Source organism: Giraffa tippelskirchi, chromosome 6, assembly GCF_054371585.1.
Source record: "Giraffa tippelskirchi isolate mGirTip1 chromosome 6, T2T-mGirTip1v1.2.pri, whole genome shotgun sequence".
In the NCBI taxonomy this organism is placed as follows: domain Eukaryota; kingdom Metazoa; phylum Chordata; class Mammalia; order Artiodactyla; family Giraffidae; genus Giraffa; species Giraffa tippelskirchi.
Genome location: NC_137280.1, coordinates 137,827,487 through 137,850,482, shown reverse-complemented (window position 1 = coordinate 137,850,482; position 22,996 = coordinate 137,827,487). Strand labels below are relative to the sequence as shown.

At 38.6% G+C, this 22,996-nt stretch overlaps 1 protein-coding gene and 1 non-coding gene across 12 annotated transcripts in view; both read left to right on the top strand.

The window, feature by feature from the left end:
- The first annotated feature begins 26 nt into the window (after positions 1-26).
- The window catches only part of FAM114A2 (family with sequence similarity 114 member A2), a 36,337-nt gene continuing 13,367 nt past the window's right edge, over positions 27-22,996 (top strand). For 2 of the 11 annotated variants that reach the window (XM_081496000.1, XM_081496003.1), the window contains exons 1-9: positions 27-75; positions 4,502-4,743; positions 5,082-5,181; positions 5,592-5,684; positions 8,763-8,854; positions 10,191-10,325; positions 10,835-10,993; positions 11,629-11,752; positions 15,637-15,716. In XM_081496000.1, the coding sequence (XP_081352126.1) occupies positions 4,516-4,743; positions 5,082-5,181; positions 5,592-5,684; positions 8,763-8,854; positions 10,191-10,325; positions 10,835-10,993; positions 11,629-11,752; positions 15,637-15,716 (1,011 nt within the window). In that variant the 5' untranslated portion in view covers positions 27-75; positions 4,502-4,515. Of the gene's footprint in view, positions 580-4,501; positions 4,749-5,081; positions 5,182-5,591; positions 5,685-8,762; positions 8,855-10,190; positions 10,326-10,834; positions 10,994-11,628; positions 11,753-15,636; positions 15,717-22,996 lie in introns of all 11 variants that reach the window. The other 9 variants (XM_081496001.1, XM_081496005.1, XM_081496002.1 and 6 more) reach the window with 7 other exon arrangements.
- On the top strand, positions 1,693-1,799 carry LOC145511782 (U6 spliceosomal RNA). The gene has a single exon (XR_014058163.1). It is a non-coding gene; the product is annotated as a U6 spliceosomal RNA (small nuclear RNA).

Here is a 22,996-nt window from a genome sequence, read left to right as displayed (position 1 = left end):
AGCGAGGCCGTCTCCGCCTTGAAAGAGGACTTCCGGGGCAGTAGGAGCAGCGTCTCGGAGGAGGCTGTGGCGGCGGTGAGGGAGGAGGCGGCCTGGGTGAGGGGCTGACCCGGAGGAGGCGGGCCGGGCGTGGGGTCCCGGGGTCGCCGCGGAACGGGAGGAAGCGGCCTGGGGCTGGGCGGCTGGCCTTTCGCGGTGGACGCTGAGGCTGCGGAAGTCGTTTGGTTATTGAAACGCTAAGCCCGTGTGAGGAATTCTCGCCGTTGTCAGCGTCGGAGAACCTTGGAGCGCAGGTTTACGCCAGAACTCCCGTTGGGCACCTGTTCTTGTAATTGGGAAGAAGGGAGAGCGGATTTTATCCGTTTCGAGACAAGTGGTTATTTTAGTAAAGATAGTAATGCTCCAGGCAACCACTTCGTACTAACAGCTGCTGTTACCCGTGAGCGATTATGTGCTAGGCTCTGTTCCGAACCCCACACGTCCACCGGGTCGTTTTGTCTTTCTACGAACTCTGGCATGTAGGTTTTACAGAGTGCAAGCAGAGACGGAGATAGGTGACTGATTCCCACAGTCACTCAGGTATAGAGTTGGAAGAGTGTCAGCCTAACTCCAGAGCCCATTATATTACCATATACTATATATAACATCTAATGTGTATGTTAAGTACATATCACTGTGTGTTGTAGCTTGGCTAGAGCACACGGAGAGCAAAAAGACGGTAAAAGAAAAAGTAAATATGTGTATTCAGCTACAGGAAACATTGATGGAACTTTGTGCAAGAACTGTGTAGCTCTGGGAGTTCTCTGGTGGTCCAGTGGTTAAGACTCTGCACCCTCACTGCCTAGGACTGGGGACCAGGGCAGCTAAGATCCTACAAACCACGCTGTGTGGCCTAAATAAATAATTTAATTACAACAACAACAAAAATACCAACTCTGTAGCCTTTCCTGTTAGGCCCCTGTAAGTAGGCAGAAATTGTCTTAAATTAATTCCCAATCTCCAAAACTTGTCATACAGTTCAGTTCAGTCCTTCAGTCGTGTCTGACTCTTTGCGACCCCATGGACTGCAGCATACCAGGCCTTCATCACCAACTCTAGGAGTTTACTTAAACTCATGTACATTGAATCTGTGATGCCATCCAACCATCTCATCCTCTGTCGTCCCCTTCTCCTGCCTTCAATCTTTCCCAGCATCAGGGTCTTTTCAAATGAGTCAGCTCTTTGCATCAGGTGGCCAAAGTATTGGAGTTTCAGCTTCAACATTAGTCCTTCCAATGAATATTGAGGACTGATTTCATTTAGGATGGACTGGTTGGATACAGTAGGTAGTCCAAAACAATTGTTTGCAAGCAAATGTTTCACAGTTATTTTTATCTGTGGATATCCAGAGACAGGTCCATGTCTAGGAATAGCTGTATCTAGATTTTTTCATTTATGTTTTAGAAATGTATAATGTATCATATAATGTATGGTATGTCATATACTCTATAGTCTACGATCTATAATGTTACATAAATCTGTCTTTCTAGCTTTATGCCTCCCCATCATTCTCCTTTTCATAATAACTACTTCGGGTCTCTGTCCGCATTCCACACTGTCATACCTCAGACCTTTGAGCTTTCCTTTGTGTTGTTTCCACACCCTTGAATTCTCTCATTGGCGTCTTGATCTGTCAAAATCCTAAGTGCCCTTGTGCTGGCTTTGGCAGCACATATACTAAAATTGGAACCATCCAAAGAAGATTATCAGGGGCCCTGCTCAAGAAAGATTCCCAAATTTGTGAAGCCTTCCATGTTTTTGGATATGCTCCAGTGTCTTGTAGTTTATAGTCCGTGGGAACTTACATAGAATTTGTATTCTACTGTTCTGTGAAAATTGTATAAAGCTTAGTTATGTTGGTTGGGTTCACAGTGCTTTTCAGGTAGTAGACCTTCTGTTTCTCTCTATATTCATTCTATTAATGGATATTCATTTCTCTAATTCAAGCGGGTATTCATTCTATTAATATCCTTCTATTTCTCTGTATATTCATTCTATTAATTTTTGAGAGTTTTATATTAAAACTCTGACTAAAAATCTTATTTTATCTACTTAAAAAATAATTGTAATATATAGTGGATCCATATATAACCTTGTCCACTTTTTCCAAGTCTCCTGTAAATGTGTTATCATGCTTTCATAATTAAAAAAAAAATTAAAAAAGACCAAAATCCTAAGTGCCCTTTAAGGCAGATGTTGCAAGTTCAGATGCCTACAGAGGCTATGCAGGTAACATAAATGAGTCAAGTGGAGTTGGGTGGAGATTATGGGGATCTAGAGAGCACTACCCTGTCTAAAAGATCCCAGCAAATATTTGGCATGAGCTAGTTATTACCAAGTTGAATGTGGGCCCAGTGTTGTCAAATCTTTCAGTTTTACAAAGAAAGTTGGAGATTTCTATTTGTATATGAAGTCTGATTTTTAAATGTTAACCAATTAATATTAAAAAAAACGTTAAACACTCTGCAGGCCAAACAAAAACCTCTGCAGGCTTGATTTGGAACTCAGAATCCCAGTTTGTGATCACTGTTCTGTGCTTTTTTCAGAAATTTAAAGTTGAATGTTATTTCCTGATCCTCGCATACTTTTTCTTGCTACCTGTCCTTTTAAAATTTTCTGTGTACCTCAATTATAGTGCTATTTACACGCTGCCTTAGTTGTTATTATGTCTCTCTTTTTTAGTATATTAGAAATATTTTGATGGCATTGATGGATTGGGTCTAATTATGTGGTTAGATTGTGTGTGTGTGAGTTAGTCTCCTCTGACTCTTTGCAACCCCATGAACTGCCCCTGTGTCCATAGAATTCTCCAGCAAGAATACTGGAGTGGGTTGCCATTCCCTTCTCCAGGGGGTCTTCCCAACCCAGGCATTGAACCTGGGTCTCCTGCATTGCAGGCAGACTCTTCTTCACCATATGAGCCAATAGAGAAGCCCGTGGTTAGTATATATAGGTACAAGATACGTGCCTATACATACTCAAGGTCTGGGTGTGTGTATGTATGTGTGAAATGCATTTTTTTTTCTTCCCTTGGGATACTTGGTTATCTCAGAAACCAGCATCTCCTGTTCGTAAATACACCAGTAATATCTTTGCTTTAATCGCCAAAGATCTGTACTTCTGGAAGGAATGGAATTGGTTAACTTTGCTATTCAAAAGCTGTTGTGATGTAAATCTTATGCTGATAGCTGAAATTTCATAATCTTCTCTCTGAAAAATTGAGGTAGGGATGATTAATAACTAATAAGATTTTTAAAAATATGTCAATGAAAGGAAAAGTTAATAAATTGGACTTCATTGAAACTGAAAAGTTTTGTTCTGTGAAAAACGATGAAGAGGTTGAAAAGATAAGCTACAAACAGGAATAAAATATTTACAAACCACATGTCTGACAAAGGACTTGAATTGAGCTCTCAAAACTTAACAGTAAAAAAAAAAAAAATCCAATTAGAAAGAGAGCAAAAGATAAAAATGCCTGTTTCACTGAAGAGGATATACAGATGGCAAGCACATGAAAAGATGTTCAGTATCATTAGCTATTAGAGAGGTGGAACATAAAGCTTAAACCCATATTAACACACCTATATCAGAATGGTTCAAATAAAAAATAACACTGCCAAATGCTAATGAGAATAAAAAGAAACTGATTTCCCATATAGCTGGTAGAAATGTGAAATAGTTCAGCTACTTTGGAAAAGAGTATGGCAGCTTCTTAGAAAATTAAGCATGCACTGGTCATTTATACCAGGGAAATGAAAGCTTATATTCCCACAAAAACTTGTATATAAATGTTTATAGGCATTTTAGTTGTAATAGACCTAAACTGGAAACAGCCTGGGCATCCTTCAACAGGTGAATGGTGAAACAACTGAGATGCATCCATACCAAGGAACACTACTCAGCAATAAAAAGGGAGAAACTACTGATGCAACAGCTTGCATGGATCTTGAGGGACTTTTGCTGAGTGAAAAAAACTCAAATCTCAAAAGGTTACATGCTGTATGATTGCATTTATATAACATCTTGAAATGACAAAAGTATAGAGATGGAGAGTATCAGTGATTGCTGTGGGTTAGGAGGTGGGTGGGAGTGGCTAAAACACAAGGGATCTTTGTAATTGAATTATTGTGTATCCTGACTGTGGCAATGATTACATGAATCTGTGCGTGTGATAAAATTTCATAGAAGTAATTAAGCTCGCACGAATGAGTGTAAAGCTGGTGAAATCTTGAGTTAGATCAGGGGATGGTATATATCGGTATCCTGGTTATGAAATATTATAGTTACACAAACTGTTACCTTGGGGAAAACTGGGTGAAGAGTATATTAGAGCTCTATTATTTCTTACACCTGCATGTGACTTAGTGATAATCTCAAAAAGTTTAAACAAGTAACAAGTAAACAAGTAAAAAAAAAATTAATTATATTAATTTTTTGGGCTGGGGGGCTTTTATTTTACCAGGCAATGATCTAATCATGTCGAATAAAGATGATCTTGAGACTGCAGTGATAACTGAAGGAACTCCCATCCGTGAAGATGAGAACTGTGAGCCAGCCAAGAATTTTGAGTCAGTTGACCAAAGTGTCAAGTCAGAGAGAAAATCAGAACCTGTAGCTTCTACTCGGAAAAGACCAGAGTCCAAACCTTCCAGTGACCTTGAGACAGAAGTTCTCCCTGTTCAGGCATCACAGGCTGCAGGCAAAGTAGAGTATCTATTACAACACTGAGATTAAAAAATATTGGGGCTAAAAGGAATATGGAATCAATACCAAATTGGGATTATACTTATTTATTTCCTTTTATAACCATAAAACACTAAATTTTCTCAGTTCTGTAAATGCTTATGAATAGTCGCCTTTGCTATTTGATGCTTACATGCAGGTAACATACGTCTATCAGTCGATACCTTTCTTGAGCCACACAGTATGTGTTTGTTCAGCCATACTTTTGGCCAATAATTAGCTACCTTGTGTATGCACTCTGACTTTCCTCTAATTTTTCTGTTTTTCTTTTTGGTTTTTCTGGCTACTGGGAAAAATAGGAGACTGTTTCCAAAGATGTACCCCAGTCTGGATGGGGCTATTGGGGCAGTTGGGGCAAGTCCTTGCTGTCCTCAGCGTCAGCTACAGTAGCCACAGTAGGTAAGGTCATCAGTCATTTTGTTAATTTTTGTGTGTATTTTGCTACAGATCTGTGTTAAAAATGACTTTGTTAATCATTCTTTTTCCATGATTATGCAGAGGCTTTATAGTTTGAGGATGCATTAGAATGATGGGCTGATATATACTGCCACTAGAATTTGTAATTTTCATTAGAAGGTTGACATTTAGGAATTATAAATATAAAACTATTATTTAGTGATAAAATCAATTTTTTGGGGGAGGGGATAAGGATAAACTCCCAAAGATCAGTTATATAAAGTCAAAGTAAAGTCTTGTGGTTGTAATGAATTTTAAAATCTGTGGGTTTAAATTTTGGTTTGTTTCTTAAGTTTTGGTGGCTAATTGCAAACAATATTCAAATATGAAAATGTTACCATTTTTCTCATCAGGACAAGGTATTTCAAATGTCATTGAAAAGGCAGAGACTTCCCTTGGAATCCCTAGTCCTAGTGAAATTTCAACGGAAGTCCAGTATGCAACAGGTCAGTATATGGAAATGTTACAGCCTAGAATTATAGATTGAAATGGAATAATTCAGCTCATTTCTTCAGTAGATGTTTATGGAGTGTGATGTTCAGGGCATCATGGGACTGATGAGAAAGGAGACTTGAAATCTTTGACTGACAGAGATATATGTCCTTTAACCACTTAGGTGTCTATTTTTCATTATTTATGCAAGGGGATGATACTTGATATTGCAGAGGACTATTATAAACATTAAATAAAACCATGAATGTAGAATGTAAAAATTGCCCAGCTTTTTGCTTGGCACAACTGAGTAAGAGTCTAATAAGATTTAGCTGAATGTGAAAAAATATTTTAATGTGTTAGTTTTAATGTGTTAGTTTTAATGTGTTAGTTTTAGTGTTGCACTGTCACTAAAGTTTGGTTCATTTTTTTAAGCCTTTTTTAAGCCTTGTCCTTCAGTTTGCATAGTTTTTGTGGCGGCTTTACTAATCTTTTCTTTTTCAGTGTCTAATGCTATTAAGTCCACTCAGTGACTTTTAAAAGGACCTGGGTTCCATCCCTGGGTTGGGAAGCTCCCCTGGAGAAGGGAATGGCTACCCACTCCAATATTCTGGCCTGGAGAATTTCATGGACAGAGGGGTCTGGCAGGTTACAGTCCATGGGGTCGCAAAGAGTCGGACACGACTGAGTGATGTTCAATTTCACTTTCATTATATTTTCCAACTCTAGAAATTCCATTTGTTTCTTTTTTCTTTGAATTTTCCATTTCTCACCTTCTGATGTATTTATTTTAGTGTCCCTGTCTGCTAATACTGTCATCTCTGACATTTGAATCTATTTCTGCTGACTAGTATTTTTTCTTGATTATGGATCATATTTTTCATTTCTTTGATGCTGGAAATTAAAAATGTAACATAGTTGAGTGGATTTTGTTGTCTTTTAAAGGGAGTGAGTTTTGTTTGGAGGGCAGTGAAGATATTTGTAGCTCGTGTGTGTGCTTAGTCGCTCAGTCGTGTCTGACTCTTAATGACCCCATGGACTGCGGTTTGCCAGGCCTCTCTGTCCACAGGGATTCTCCAGGCAAGAATACTGGAGTGGGTTCCCATGTCTTCTTCCAGGGGATCTTCCCAACCCAGGGATTGAACCCAGGTCTCCCACATTGCAGGTGGATTATTTACCATCTGAGCCACCGGAGAAGCCCAAGAATACTGGAGTGGGTAGTCTATCCCTTCTTCAGGGGATCTTCCCAACCCAGGAATTGAACCGGGGTTTTCTGCATTGCAGGCGGATTCATTACCAGCTGAGCTACCAGAGAAGATTAGGTTGATCTTTTTAAGACTTCATTTTAAGCTGCTTTAGGGTGAATCTAGGGTAGCTTTTATAAGTGCTAGTTTAGCTTAGCTACTAAGCCTCTGACCCTTCTGAGCTTTCTGTCTAATTTCTAGGTGTTTAACTAGGTCTGTCTGCTTGATTGGTTGGAAGTCAAATATCTCTCAGCCTAGCATGGGCTTTGGGCATTGTTTAGTTTACAGCTTCATAGTCATTCTTTGCCCAGTATCATGGAGTCTTCCAATATAAGAATAGCTTAGTATTCGGCCAAAGACTCAAGGGCACGCCTGTGTAGATAGCCGGAAATCTTTGCCTCTGTAGCTCCCTCCTCTCCAGTACAGTAAAGTCTGAAGATATTGTGGGTTCAGTTTCAGACCACTTCCATAAAGTGAATATTGCAATAAAGCGAGTCTCAAATTTTTTTTTTAGTTTTCAAGTATATGTAAAAATTTATGCTATGTTATAACCTATTAAGTGTGCAGTAAGTAGCATTGTATCTTAAAAAAAGTGTACATACCTTAATTAAAAAATACTTCATTAATGAAAAATACTAACCATTATCTGACAATGGAGGGTTACACAAACCTTCAGTTTCTTAAATAAAAAAAACAAAAAACATTATCTGAAGAGTGCAGTAAAGTGCAATAAAATGGGGTATACTTGTGCTCTGACCTGCAAATTCAAGGTGCTTTAGCTTTCCTGGACTCTTGCCTGTTTCTTCCACTTAGTAAGACTACCATGCTCTGCTTGGGTTTCCCTTCCTTGTGCTGTGGTCTGGAAAGCAAACCAATCAGAATGCTCTTCATTTTTTTCTTTTCTCTCCTGAACCATAGTGCAGTATAGTCTGTTGTATAGTATCTGGAGATAATTTATATTTTGTCCACTTTTCTAGATGCTGTGATAGAAGGGCAAGTCTGACATCAGATAATCCATCATAGTTGGAAGCAAAAGTCCTCCCTACAGGAGATTATTTGTTGATATCCTATAAGAGATTTTAGTGTTAATAGTACAGATTAAAAAAAAACTCTCCCTAATGCATGTCTGAATCTTATGAAGAAGCATAATTTTCTAGGATAAAGTTTAAAATAGCTTGGATTTTTTAAAAAAATCAGATTTATTGAGTTAATAATTTACATAAAGTTTGCTCTCTTTAGGTATAGTTATCCCATAATATCCATGGAGATTGATTCCAGGAGCCTTCCAATGGATACCAAAATCCTCAGATGCTCAATTCCTTTATATAAAATGAGTATCCACAGGTTTGACATCCACAGAACAGAGGGCCAACTGTTTATAGTTTTATGTATTTTGACAAACATACAGTCCTCTTTACACTGTGTAATCATAGTCCATTGTGATTATTCAGATATAGAATATTTCCTATGTCTATATAGACAGGACACAAGAATATTTTTACCCCTGCCCCTCATGCCCCTTTGTAGTCACTCCCCTCCACCAGTTCTTCACTCTCAGTGACCACTAATCTGTTTTCTGACCCTGTGGTTTTACCTTGTGCAGAAAATCATGTTGTCTCTTGTCATAGTCAGTAGGTTGTTCAAAAGACTGGATTTTGTTTTGAAATGAAAATGAAAAAAAGTTGCCTTAGCTTTTATTTTAAATAGGCAAATGGTTTAAAATACTTGAAAAATGCTGAGGCCTTGTATGTTGGAAGTAAGATCTGATTTTTAAAAATTCATGTAGATGCTAATAAAGCAAACCTATTTATAGACTGTCTATATTTACACATCCCTTCCCTACTATAGGAGAGACAAATGCCAAAGAGAATGGAAACTCCTCTCCAATGAGTGGGCCGTTTGGGGTATTCTCGACCATCTCTACTGCTGTTCAGAGCACAGTGAGTAAAAATTGCCAAGATAGCCTGCTTCCTTCCATGATTATAATGGGTTTTGTCTCTTTCTTTTTCCTTAAAAGTCATGGGGGCTGATTACTCTTATGGGAGTTCAAATTGCTGAAGATCATTCATCTTAAGTGTAGACTGAGAGCTACTTGAAAAACTTACAAGTAAAAGAGGGAGGAGGAGATGAGTAATGGAGAGGGAATGTACATAATGTTTTATGGACTAAGAATTCTTAGTTTGTTGGTCCTCGAAAAACCTCTCTGCTTTATAAAAATATTTTTCTCATAATTACATTTTTTAGGTGAAGGGAAAATGAGATGTTCATGATGAATACTTATAAAGCCATGTGTGTGTGTGTTAGTCACTCAGTTGTGGTCGACTCTTTGTGACCCCGTGGACTGAAGCCCACCAGGCTCCTCTGTCCATGAGATTTTCCAGACAATGATACTCGAGTGGGTTGCCATTTCCTTCTCCAGGGGATCTTCCTGACCCAGGGATCCAACCCAGGTCTCCTGCACTGCAGGCCGATTCTTTACCAACTGAGCTACATAAAGCCATAGATGATTAGAAACATTTTTGAAAGGGTTATATAGGAAGCTTAATATCACCTGCATGACAATAGCTAGTACTTTTTATTTTAACTTTTTATTTAGTATAATCTATGTTCAGAAAAATGAAATCATAAGTGTTCAGTTTTAATTTTCACGACGTGAGCATATTCAGACTAAGAAACAACATGGTGGTTTATCAAATGTCTCCCCTGTGCTGTCTCCCTGTCTTCTGTGCCTCCCTCTCTTGCCCTCTAAGATAGCTACAATTCTGTCTACCAATATACATTAATTTTGCTTGCTGTATAAAGAATCATAAAGAATGTACTCTATTGTATCTGGCTTCTTTCATTCATTATTATATTTGTATAATTTATTCATGGTATAGCTGTGTGGTGTATTCCATTTTCTTTGTTGTGTTTCATCGAGTGACTGTGTAACACTCATTCCAGAGTTGGTAAGTGTTGAGGTAGTTTTCAGCTTTTAGCTTTTATAATAGTACTCCTGTGAGCATTCTTGTGTGTCTTTTGATGAACCTCTACACATATTTTTTTGAGTATTTAACCATAGGTAGAGTTGCTGGGTCATAGGATATTCATATATTCAGACATACTCATAGTTTTCCAAAGTGGGTATACTGCTTTACATTCCCATAAGTGCTGTATGATTGTTTTAGTTGCCCCACTTTCTCTCCAGTTGCTAATGTTATCCACTATTTTACGTGATCAAAACATGCAGGTGTCTTTCTTCAACGTTATTGTGACGAGGTTGCATGTGTTTCCTAGGGAAAGAGTGTTATCAGTGGAGGTTTGGATGCCTTAGAATTCATTGGAAAAAAGACAATGGATGTAATAGCAGAAGGGGATCCTGGATTTAAAAGAACCAAGGGTCTGATGAACCGGACTTCTACACTGTCTCAGGTACTATTTGCATTTATCTGTTTACTTTCTGTTTCTATTTTGATCTGTATTTTTGCCTGTGTTAACTTGGGACCTTGTTAGTATTTCCTTTTGAGGACTTTTTAGTGAATTTTTTTTTAATTAAGGGTTTTTTTTTTTTTTGGTGAGGGGATGCACAGCTCTAATGCTTAGAAAAATGCGCAGTTCTTTTTTTTCCCTCCTCTTTCCTTCCCTCAGAATGTCTTGTCAGTGCAGTATAAGATGCCAAGCCCTTTTAGGGTTGTTTATTAGATTAATAGTAAAAACCACGTTCAGAAAAACACTTGGTTCCTAGGGTGTTATTTACCCTGTGTAGGAGCAAATTATGTGATCATATTTTCCCTGCAGCTTCTGAGCCTATCTGATTTGAATCACAGTTCCAGAATGAAAGAGCAGTGTTATTCATCTCAGTTTTGCTTCCCTCGACTTTCAAAACTCATCCTTAAGCTTTTGTTACTTATTGCAGTGTAATGCTTCCACCTCTCTTTCAGGTTTTACGAGAGGCAAAGGAGAAAGAAGAACTATGGACTTCCAGTGAGGTTACCGTGGAAACAGACAAGAAAACTCATTATGGGCTACTCTTTGATGAATTTCAAGGCCTTTCACATCTAGAAGCTCTGGAGATGCTCTCTCGAGAAAGTGAAATAAAGGTAATTCCAAACCAAAAATTTCATCTGGGGTAGTCTTTCAGCAAAAGCACACTGCATAGTCTCTTTTCCTTTCTGCAGTTGGAAAATGAAATGCATGTCAGGTAGAGGCTTGAGACACTCCGAAAATACTATGCCAAAGCAAACAAAAAAATTAATATATGAATTAACTGCTAGAAATAGAATGACTCAAGTGTTGTTTCTCTAAATTTTTAAAGACAAATGGGCAGATTAACAAAGATGTCTTAATAGTACATCTATTATTTGTCCTTCATGTTGTTCTTTTTTTCTTTTTATAAGTTTCTTTGGCTTAAGATGCCGATTTGGATTTAGTTACCTGTTAGCTTTTAATTGATTGAAGACTATTGCATTTTCTCCTAATTTTTAGGCTGAGTTAAGCACTAATTTGTATACATTTGTGGTTTATATTGTTTTTGATGAGATGAAGTACATTCAGGGTGGTATGGCTGCAGTGGTTTATATTGTTTTTGGAAGCACAAATTCTCCCTATCTTTCCTCTTGTGTTAAGGTTCTTAAGAACTTGTGAATTCATAATTTTAATTTTACTGTGATCTATAACCTCTTCTTTATTTGAGAATGTTTTTCTTTTTCATGCTTATTATCTTATATCAATTCAGGTGAAATCTATTCTTAATTCTCTAAGTGGAGAAGAACTAGAGACTCTAAAACTTGAATTGGAGCAACTCAAAGAAGCATTTTCCCTAGCAGAGCTCTGTGAGGAAGAGGAGGAAGAGAAGAAAGGTAATACGGAAATCCAGCATTTGAGTGGGAAGGATGTAGTGTGTTTATGTGCAGTACATATGTAGATATCAGTACATATATAACTATCATATGTCCTAAATATTTTATACTAGTCTTGCAAAATTATAATATTTCCTTGGACACTTTATGTACCTTTGAAACTAGCTTCTGAAGTAAGTACAAGGTATCTTGTTGACTATTTATCAAAGAACTTGAACATGGCAGCAAATGGTCTACGGATTGTATTAGAACTAACTTATGAGGAAAATCTAGATCATCAAGGTCAGCTTTTAATATCTGGGAAAATAAGTGGGGCTTTCAGCATAGCCCTGTGGCATTAGAGTCCGTATATATTACAGTTCATTCCAGGTGAAGGCAAAAAGATACTGATCACCAGAATGTACAGAGATACTGAAGAATGCACTGCAGAGATCTATCACAGAAAACAAGTCACTATTTTAGAAATATAGGACAGTAAGGTATGGGGGTTTGGCACTACAGAATGGCAAAGAATAATAGCATTGATAGATCTCAAGTCTTTTACAAATCTCTAACTTTTGCCATTAGGTTTTTTAATCAGCAGATTGGGAGTGTTACAAGGGTTGGGGCAAGGCACAATATGCCCTGTCTCAGTGAAAGCTGATAGCATAGATTTTTTTTTCTTCTATGGCCTCCTGCCTGATGGGGTATTAATTAATGAATAATGAGCAGGGATTTATTCTGGTCTGTGGTAATTTTAATGGGTGATGTGGAATATATTTTATTTATTTTTAATTGGAGGATGATTGCTTTACAATGTTGTGTTGGTTTCTGCCATACATCAGCATGAATCAGCCATAGGTATACATATGTCGCCTCCTGTCTCCCACCCCTTCCACTCCTCTAGGTTATCCTAGAGCCCTGTATATACCACATCTTCTTAAACTAATCGTCTGGTTATATAATTTCTTGCTAAATAAGTAATATTTATATAATATCTTACTCTATGTAAAGAGTCTTGATACGAGATGGTCCTTGAATATGAATTTTTAAAGCTGTCTTAACATATTGAGAAGACAGTAAGCATGGTAGATAAAAGGATGGGTTTTGGAGTTAGACCTGGGTTCTAAATCAAGATCTGCCATTTATTAAGCCTTGTGACTTTGGGAAGTTACTTAACCCTGAGCTTCTGTTTCCTTAACTGTAAGTAGAGGTGGCTAATCCCTCTCAGTTTGTTATAAGGACTAAATGAAATGTAATGTTTAATGTGTGGCTCATAGAAAACACCCAACAAATTGTGGCTATTATTTTCATTATCAGGATGGTCTAAGTAAATAAAGATCTTCATTTTCAAAGTCTCACTTAGCAGGAAACCTATGAATTGATTTTGATTTGCTTAAGTTGCTCCATTATTCCTAACCAAGCCCTGGTGTGATAATCCCTGGTTATTTATGAACTTAATTTAGGTTATTTGTACATAATACCATTAACAGTATTTGTTTAATTTAATCAACATCTCGCTTTGTATAGTAATCAGAAATCCTGATTTTAAATACCATTCAGAGGACTCGAGGAAATTTCTAAACAGATGGATTTGTGTCTATGATATTTTTATTCCCTGCCTGTTTGCCAGAGATCATGATTCTGCAAAGACAGCATTGGAGTGCTGCATGCCACCCTTTCCAACAGACCTCCCCAGTGATTCTGGTTGAGAATGCAGCACTGACCTTGGCACTTAATTATATCTCAATGAAGTTTAAAAAAAAAAAAGTGATGGTAGGATAGGGGAGAGAAAACCACAGAGCCTATTTCTGGTGATGTTGATCATCTTCAGTTTCTGTCAGCATCCTTAGCCTTTGCCCTTCTATCTTATGTACCTGATCCCTTCATTTTTGTAGGAGACTTCCTGCTTGAGGTGCCAGCCTCTCTTGAGTCCCCCCAAAGCACCAACCCTGTCTTCCTTTTGTCTTTGCGTACTTTTATTCTAATGCAACAACTGCTTTTTTGCTCAAATCGATGGGGAATACGTGACAAAGATCTCCATTTTTCCCCCTGTATTTTATCTTTTTAAAAAATACTCATTTGTTTTATTTTTTAGATTACACATATAAGTGATAACGTAGTTTTTATCGTTCTCTGTTTCACTTATTTCACTAAGCCTAATACCCTCCAGGTCTGTACATATTGCAAATACAAACATTTTTTGATTAACCTTCAGCAGTAAAAGTTTTCTGAGCACTTAGACCCAATATGTATATATTTGAATGAGTATAAATTATAAACATGTACTACCATAATAATACATTATTTACATTCTAAAGTGTATCCTAGAAAAGAACTTAAAGAATGAGATAAATGGCTATAAGTAAAAGTAATTTTTTTTCCCTCCTACACTTTATCAGATTATTTAATAAACTCTTTGAGATGCTTGCATCCCACTTGGATGCACATTCATCCCTTGATCCCAAATAATTTAGAGCTTTGCTGGGAAAACAAAATGCCCTGCTAAGAGTCAAGTTTTTAGTAGGATATGGTTAGGAGTTGTTTAGACAAGTTACAAAGGTCACAGTTGTATCGTTGAGTGAGATCAGTTTTTCCCAAACTGTGTTATACCTGGGATCACTAACCCATTTGAATGTTCTGCCTGGAATCCCAAGGGAGGACAAAAGAATAGCAGAGAAGAATCAAGGCAGATTTTCTTCCCCCTAAGGATTTTGGGGAGGAAAGCAGGTATGAAGCAGTAATAATTTGCTTTGCTAACCATGAACTAGTGACTGAGAGATACTCACATAGATTGTAAGTGCTAGGAGATTTCTGTATACAAGAGTTCTCTCTGTAGTCTTTGGTGCAGAAAACACTTGGGCTGTGCTTCAAAGAGAAGATTGGCTAGGATTTAGATGAATAGAGAGAAACAGAGCATTTCCTGTCATTTGTTTGGATGTGTTGATTGTTTTTGATCTTGACTCACCTGTTTGCTGGCATGTTCCTCAGGTATTAAGTATTCCATGTTCCACATCATTGCTCATCAAGCTTATTCCAATAGCTTCCTCACCATCCTTCTGACATTGTGGAATCCTTTTTCCTCTTCCTTTCTTATTATCTACCATTATTCTTATCTGGATCCTGGATTATTGCCTCAGCTTCCTGCCTGCCTTCATGTTTCTCTTTCATTCCATTCCCACCAGGAAGCTAAAGTGATCTTTCTAAAATTTTAATTGGATTTGCTTGTCTGTTTAAAATCATTCAGCAGCTCCTCATTCTCTTTGTGAAAAGTTCTGAATTCTTCACCATGGTTTATAACATCCTTTATTACCTGAATCCTGCTTACATTCCTAGCTTCATTCTATCCCTCTTCTCCTTCCATCAGGACAATCCCAACATATGGAACTTCTTGCCATGCTTTCTGGATCTTTGTACTTGTTTTCTCTGCCTGAAGCCATTCTCCTGGCTAACTTGTACTCGTCTTTTTTGTCCCAACTTAAATTTAGTTTCTTTGGAAGCACATGCATAGTACTCACTTAGTACTCCGCCTTCATCAATTCTCCATTCATGTTTATAGGATGTAATACAAAGAGCACAGGCTGTGGATTGGGGGTGGGAAGGCCAAGGTTTGACTCCTAATTTGTTATGAGATTTGGGGGATGTAAATTAACCTCTTTAGGCCCTATTTTCTTCATCTCTAAAATGGGATAATGATGTGCTTTTTTTTTCTAACAAGCCCATTGAAAGAATTCATAATAAAATATACATTAAAAAGGATTTTGTAAGCACTAAAGCACTTTGCTCATATAATTCGCTTCTGCTGTTAGTACTACTACTGCTGCTACTATCATTTCTCTTCTCTCCTCCTGCAATGATCCACTCCAGTCTTTGTACAGTGTTTTACATGGGACTTGTTTTTTTAGGGGATGAAGACTTTACCAAAGAGATAACAGAGCTATTTTCCCAGCTGCATGTCTCCTCCAAACCAGAGAAACTTACCAGGGTAAGTTTTTCCTCTTGGTGATTTTCAGTTTTTTACATACATATATTTAGTGGATAAAGAATGTAAGGTTGTAAATTCCTGGCAAGGATGTCACCAACACCAAGGGTATATTCTGAGTTCCATACCTTGTGTCTGCTTCTTGGTTTCATGGGTTAGTGTGCTAAACTCACGCTGCGCCTCCCACCTCCAGCCCCCCAACACGTCTGCCATCCTCACCTGTTTTCATATGGATTGCTTTGCTTGTCTGAAAGCTTAAATTAGGCCCCAGCCATTGATCGTGCTCACCAGCCATTGTGATACCAATGGGCTAGTTCTCTATTGAGGTCTCGCTCTCTGTTGAGGTTCTCAGGGCTCTGAGTGATTCGCAGATGATGGCATGTGGCCCCTGCCATTAGGTAGCTAGAGGTTGCCACTTCCCAGAACCCAGTAACTCAGATAATGACCATTTAGCTCGTGGAAATGAGAGAGTTCTTGACCTGGACCTTGCTCTTTGGTGGTGATGCCTGAGCTGTCTTCACACAACTGGAGCACGGAAGGACTTTGATCAGAGCTCAGAGTGGGTCGGGAGAGACTCTTTCCAGAGTAGGACCCACCTAGCATTTACGCCAGTGTGCCAGCTCTTGGGAACTATTCTCTGGGTCTTGGGATGCCTGCTGCCTCTTCACCCTCTTCTCCTCATCTTGAGAAACATCTTAGAATCAGTTAGCAGCAGGTACACATTGCTTCCTGGCCAGGAAGAACTGACAGCCATTAAATAGCCATCAGAGTCATCTCTTGCATACCCCAGGGTAAGCAATATGATGCTTGAGGGAAGTTGGGCATTGCTCTCTCATGACCAGTGAAAATGCTGCATTCTCCAAGAAAGCTTTCAGCACCTCGCCTCAGCAGCTCCTCTCCCTCATCTTGTCTGTAGCACTTTAACTACAGCATTTTCTAGCTTGGATCATAGTGTTTTTGTTTTGGAAATAATATCCAACTTAGAAAAAAGTTGCAAGAATAATACAAATAGCCATTCATATACCTTTTATGCAGATGTACCTGATAACATTTTACTTCATTTACTTAATCATTTGTGCTTGCAAATGTGTTCTTTCTATCCCTTTCTCTCTACCTCCCTCATACACATATGCACACACATATTATAACTATTATTGGGATTATTTCTGGCCCTGTCATGTGGCATGAAGGATCTTTAGTTCCACAACCAGGGATCAAACCCACGCCCTCCACAGTGGAAGCACGGAATCTTAACCACTGGACTGCCAGGGAAGTCCCTGGGACTATTTTTTGAGAGTAAATTGTAAGTATGATAGCCCTGTACTCCTAAATATTTCAATATGTGTCTCTTAAGAATGTGGATATTCCCTTCCATAACCACACTAATTATCAACTGCAATAAATTTAATATTGATACCATACTTTATTTAATCTGTTGTCTGCATTCCAGTTTTGTCAGTTGACCTGATAAATGTCCTTCATTTTTTTCCTCTAATGTTGGAGCAAGTACATGATCATAAATTGTATTTCTTTGTCACATACTTTGTCTCTCTTAATCTGTATTTGTTTTGTTTTTGTTTGTTTAGTCTCTTTTAATATGGAATAGTCCTTAGCCTTTCTTTGTCTTTTATGACTTTGACATTTTTGAGAAATACAAGCCCCTTCTCCCTTTATAGAAGTAGAGTATTCCTTACTTGAGGGTTGTCTGATGTTTTCTCATGATTAAAGTCAGGTTATGCATTCTCAGCTGAAAGAGCTCATAAATAATGTTGTATCGTGCACAGGGTACAACATATCTAGAGGCACATGATGTCCATCTGTCCCTTATTGGTGGGGTGTTGTCTGATTTCTTACTGTATGGTTATGATTTTGTTCCTGTGCTACTAATGAGCTTTCTGTGGGGAGAAATTTTTCAGTTCAGTTCAGTTGCTCAGTCGTGTCCGACTCTTTGCGACCCCATGAATTGCAGCACGCCAGGCCTCTCTGTCCATCACCAACTCCCGAAGTCTACCCAAACCCATGTCCATTGAGTCGGTGATGCCATCCAACCATCTCATCCTCTGTCATCCCCTTCTCCTCCTGCCCCCTATCCTACCCAGCATTAGGGTCTTTTCCAATGAGTCAACTCTTCGCATGAGGTGGCCAAAGTATTGGAGTTTCAGCTTCAACATCAGTCCTTCCAATGAACACCCAGGATTGATCTCCTTTAGGATGGACTGGTTGGATCTCCTTGCAGTCCAAGGGACTCTCAAGAGTCTTCTCCAACACCACAGTTCAAAAGCATCAATGCTTCGGTGCTCAGCTTTCTTCACTGTCCAGCTCTCACATCCATACATGACCACTGGAAAAACCATAGCCTTGACTAGACAGACTTTTGTTGGCAAAGTAATGTCTCTGCTTTTAAATATTCTATCTAGGTTGGCCATAACCTTCCTTCCAAGGAGTAAGCATCTTTTAATTTCATGGCTGCAATCACCATCAGCAGTGATTTTGGAGCCCAAAAAAATAAAGTCTGACACTGTTTCCACTGTTTCCCCATCTATTTCCCATGAAGTGATGGGACCAGATGCCATGATCTTAGTTTTCTGAACGTTGAGCTTTAAGCCAACTTTTTCACTCTCCTCTTTCACTTTCATCAAGAGTCTCTTAAGACCATGCAAATACCCTGCTGCTCATAATTTAGCATCCTGGATTTAGCAGCTATTCATGATTCTTGATGCACCAGTCTTTACTGTGATGATTGCCAAATGATGATTTGTTTCAATCTCAGTACATGCTTCACATTTACCAGTTGGCTGTCAGCATTCTGCTGAAGAGTTAAGAACTTTCCCTTCTCCCTTTGTCTCTTTATTTATTATCTGTTATTGGTATGCCCTCATGGGTTTCTGTTTTTTTCCCCATTGGTTTGTAATTCATTATCGTCCTTAATTACTTTGGTGTTCAAATTGTCCTTCAAGCTGACTCCTGTGTGACGTGTTCCTATTAGTCTTTGAGTATTTCTTTATTTTGGGGCATAACAAGATCTTGTGCCTTCCATATTTCTCCCTAGAATCAACCTGAAATTCAAGGAGCCATGGCTCCTTTTTGCTATTTCAAGCCAAAACCTAGGTGCTAGATGTGCTCATTGCTTGTGGTGTCTTTGCTTCTAGGCTTGTTGGCAGAGCTGTGTGTGTGTGTTAAGTTGCTTCAGTCGCAACCAGCTCTTTGTGACCCTATGGACTGTAGCCCACCAGGCTCCTCATCCATGGGATTTTCCAGGCAAGAATACTGGAGGGGATTGCCATGCTCTCCTCTAGGGGATCTTCCCAACCTAGGGATCGAGCCCATGACTCTTATGTCTCTTGCATTGGCAGGCAAGTTCTACCAGTAGTGCCACCTGGGAAGCTGCAGAGCTAGGAAGTGTATTTAACTACACACATGTGCACCACCCTGTGTATATGCATAAGTGTATGTGTGTGTATAAATGTGTATACTCATATACTTATTTTAGAGATCATGAGTTCATACCAATCACCCCAGTTTCAGTCCATTTTTGTGGGTTCTTCCTTGCCTCTCCCCATTTTACATTTGTCTCTTTCACAGTAAAAACTCTGTCTCCCAGTAACATTACCACATTTTCTACTTTCCTCTATCCTGTATTGCATTTGAAATGTATGCTTGCCCATACTACTATAAAACCAATCTACAAAAAAATTTATGATTTATTTACTTTCTCCTCTTGTTAATTTAATTTCATCTTTGAATATGTAGCGTATTAACATGTTTTCAAGTCAAAACTTCAAAAAAATATACACAGAAGTGTCACTCCCTCCCAATTCCTATCTACTCCATAATCCTTTTATATTTTTCACTTTCTTGTTTTCTAGCATGTCCTTCTTATGTTTCTTTTTTAGATAACAGATATATTTTCTTATCTCCTTATATAAAAGTATACATACTATATGTATACTCCATGTAGCACTTTATTCACTTAACTGTGCAGATGTACTTCATAAAATTATCATTGGTTCTTATTTGTTTTTAAATGTGTGTATCTTACCTCCCACTCTAACAGTTAAATTTCTTCAAGGCTGGATCTGTGATATGCTTTATTGTTCTTAAAATCCTAGCTCTACCATCTTACTTTCTGTGCAGTCTTAAACAAGTTGCTCAACCTCTCTGTGCCTCAGCTTCTCTGTCTGTGAAGCCGGGATAATGTAGGGTTCCTGTAAAGATTTAATGTGTTAATACACACAGAGCTCTTAAAAGTGCCTGGCCCATAGTAAATAATACATTGCTTATGGTCCTGAAGAAGCTATCTCAGTGTGTTATACATTTAGATGTTCAATAAATATATGTTTACAATAAACCTTTATTTTGCTAGGTGCTAGGGAAAAAGTAATGAAAGAGACATAGTTTCTCTGCTCAAAGAGATTATAATAATAAGTTATTTAGTCCTAGTCAGTCTCTGAAAGCAGTTTTCATATTGTTTATGTTTTGGGTTTTGAGACTTAAGGTATACAATGATTAAGGATAAGGGCCTGATTATTTCCAGGAATTTATATGAGAGTCTGTATGATGCAGAGGAAAAGCAATGAAGTAAAAATCTGAGAGCACAATTCTGATTCTTATTCTGACCCTCCCATGTGATGTGGGCAAATCCCATTCCTTCTTCAGGCCTCACTTTTTTTCAGCAAAATAAATAAATAAATAAGCTGTTGCAGAAGCTAGGCTCAAAGGTGCCTTTTAATTTGTAAGTCTTCCCCAATGGCTCAGTGGGCAAATAATCTGCCTGCAGTGCAGGAGATGCAGGTTATATCACTGGGTCGGGAAGAGCCACTGGAGGAGGAAATGGCAACCCACTCCAGTATTCTTGCCTGAAAAATCCCACAGACAGAGGAGCCTAGTGGTCTACAGTCCATGGGGTCTCAACGAGGTGGACATGACTAAGCATGAACCTAGAGGCTCAGATGGTAAGGAATCTTCCTGCAATGCCGGAGACCTGGGTTCGATCCCTGGGTCAGGAAGATCCCCTGGAGAAGGGAGTGGCTGCAAACTCCAGTACCCTTGCCTGGAGAATTCCATGGACAGGAGAGCCTGACAGGCTATGGGCTACAGTCCATGGGGTTGCAAAGAGTCAGACACAACTGAGCAACTGACAACAGCAACAAGCCCTAATGATTCTAGATCTCATCAGTGGAACGTTCTGGACTGATTTGGGTGTGGAGGGTGGCTACCATTGGTATTTTTTTGAAAAGGATGATAAATTACATTGAGTTGGTACAATAGACTGTAGTAACGTCACTTAATGTATTTATTACTAGAGAGGTTAATTTAAGTATGTATTATGCCTACTAAAATGACTCTTAAGTATGTTAAATTTATAGTATCAGTTTTCTTTCTGTTTTGTATGGCCTTATCTCTATTTTTCTTTTTTCCATCTCACATAAATCAGTGTCTGTTTTTTCTCTCATTTTATCTCCTCAAAGAGATTGTAGAGACTTTCACATATATTTAGGCTATTCGTCAACTGTTAGAATTCTTATTTCAGAATTCTTAACAGCCTCATCTCTCACTATTCTCTTCTATATAAATTTCACCTCCCCAACCTCATCTTTTATCACATTTCCCCCATATTGGCCTTGGTTCTGTTCCTTGAATATACCAATCTGGTTTCCCTCTGCTTATGTCACTCATTGTCTAAATGTTTTATATGGCTAATACCTCTCACATTTCAGAATTCAGCTCAAATATTGCTCCTCAGAGATTTCCTGCCCACCCAAATGGAATCTGCTTTCTGCTCACCCACTCTACACTCTTTAGCACTCCATTTTATTTTCTTCACACATTTACATGTTTGCTTGTTAATTGTCGTTTGGTAGTAGAATAAATATCAGGACCATAGTTTGTATTAGTCACTATATTCCCAGCATCTAGGACAGTATGTGCTACATATTTGTAACAAATGAATGAATGTACCCTATTATCTGGTCTTACCAGTTATCTCACAGTTTTCTCAGTACACCTTGTGTTTTCTTGCTTCCAAACCTTTATTTAGTTAATTTATTTATTTTTTAATTTCAAAGGTTAATGCATAAGTAGTAGGAAAGTTATAAATCAGAGCCAGATTATACCTGAGGGACTTTTGGGAGGCCCTGTATTCCAGGGGAAAGAACCTTGAAGTGAATGTCGAGTACACAGATTCTGCTCTAGCTCATTCATGTGGACCCTTGGGTATAGCACCACGTATTGATCCTTAAAGGCTCAGCCCTGATACTATGTCTGTGATTCTCTCAGTTTTCAGTTTGAATGACTCTCAAGGTCTTCTTTGGATTCCTATTGCTTGGTTACAACTCTGAACACGTTCTGTCTATATAAAGTCACTTAAGTGGGTTAACTCACTTAATGACAGTAAATGTTTCCTTAGAAACCTGGACTCTCAGTTGCAAATGAGAGAAACTTAAGTCAGACTGGATTAAGAGAAAGGCATATTTATTAGCTCAAGAAACTAGAAAGCTGGGGCTTCCCTGGTGGCTCAATGGTAAAGACTCTGCCTTCCAATGCAAGGAGACCTGGGTTCAGTCACTGGGTTGGGAAGATCCCTTGGGAAAGGAAATGGCAATCCACTCCAGTATTCTTGCCTGGGAAATGCCATGGACTTAGGAGCCTGGTGGGCTACAGTCCATGGGTTGCAAAAGAGTCAGACACAACCTAGCAACCAAACAACAAGTTGAAAGGATATGTAGGGGACTGTAGGCATACATAAAAGGGTTGTTGAGGTGCCCAGTCTCCTGGGATGTCTTTGAAAGTTACTTGGAGCAGACAGTGTTTGGATGGAGAATTGAAAGAAAATTGAGTTGCCTTGATCTAAGGGGAAAAAATGGGAAAGACACTTTGTACTAAGGGAATAACATGAAAGAACAGGCACATTATCAGTCATTATTATCGGTTCATAAAGTGGAAAGTGGTGAGAGAAGCTGGAGAGGTAGGTAGACTAGATCATGGGCACTTTTTAGATCATGTCAAAGAGCATGATCTAGTTGATGAGGAGCCATTGAAGAGAAGCGGAGAAATCAGCTATGGGCTTAGATAGATCACTGGTACCATTATGGAAGATGGATTTTAAGATGAGCCAAATTGGAAGCAGGGAGACCAGAGTGCTATTGCCGTAAAGTATATTTGAACTCCTGTGGTGGTAACAGAGAGGAAGAAGAGGAGCAAACTGGAGAAGTGCCTAGGCTAAAATCAGACCATGTTGGTGTGTGGAAAGGAAGAATCTAGGATGGCTCAGGTATTTTGGCTTG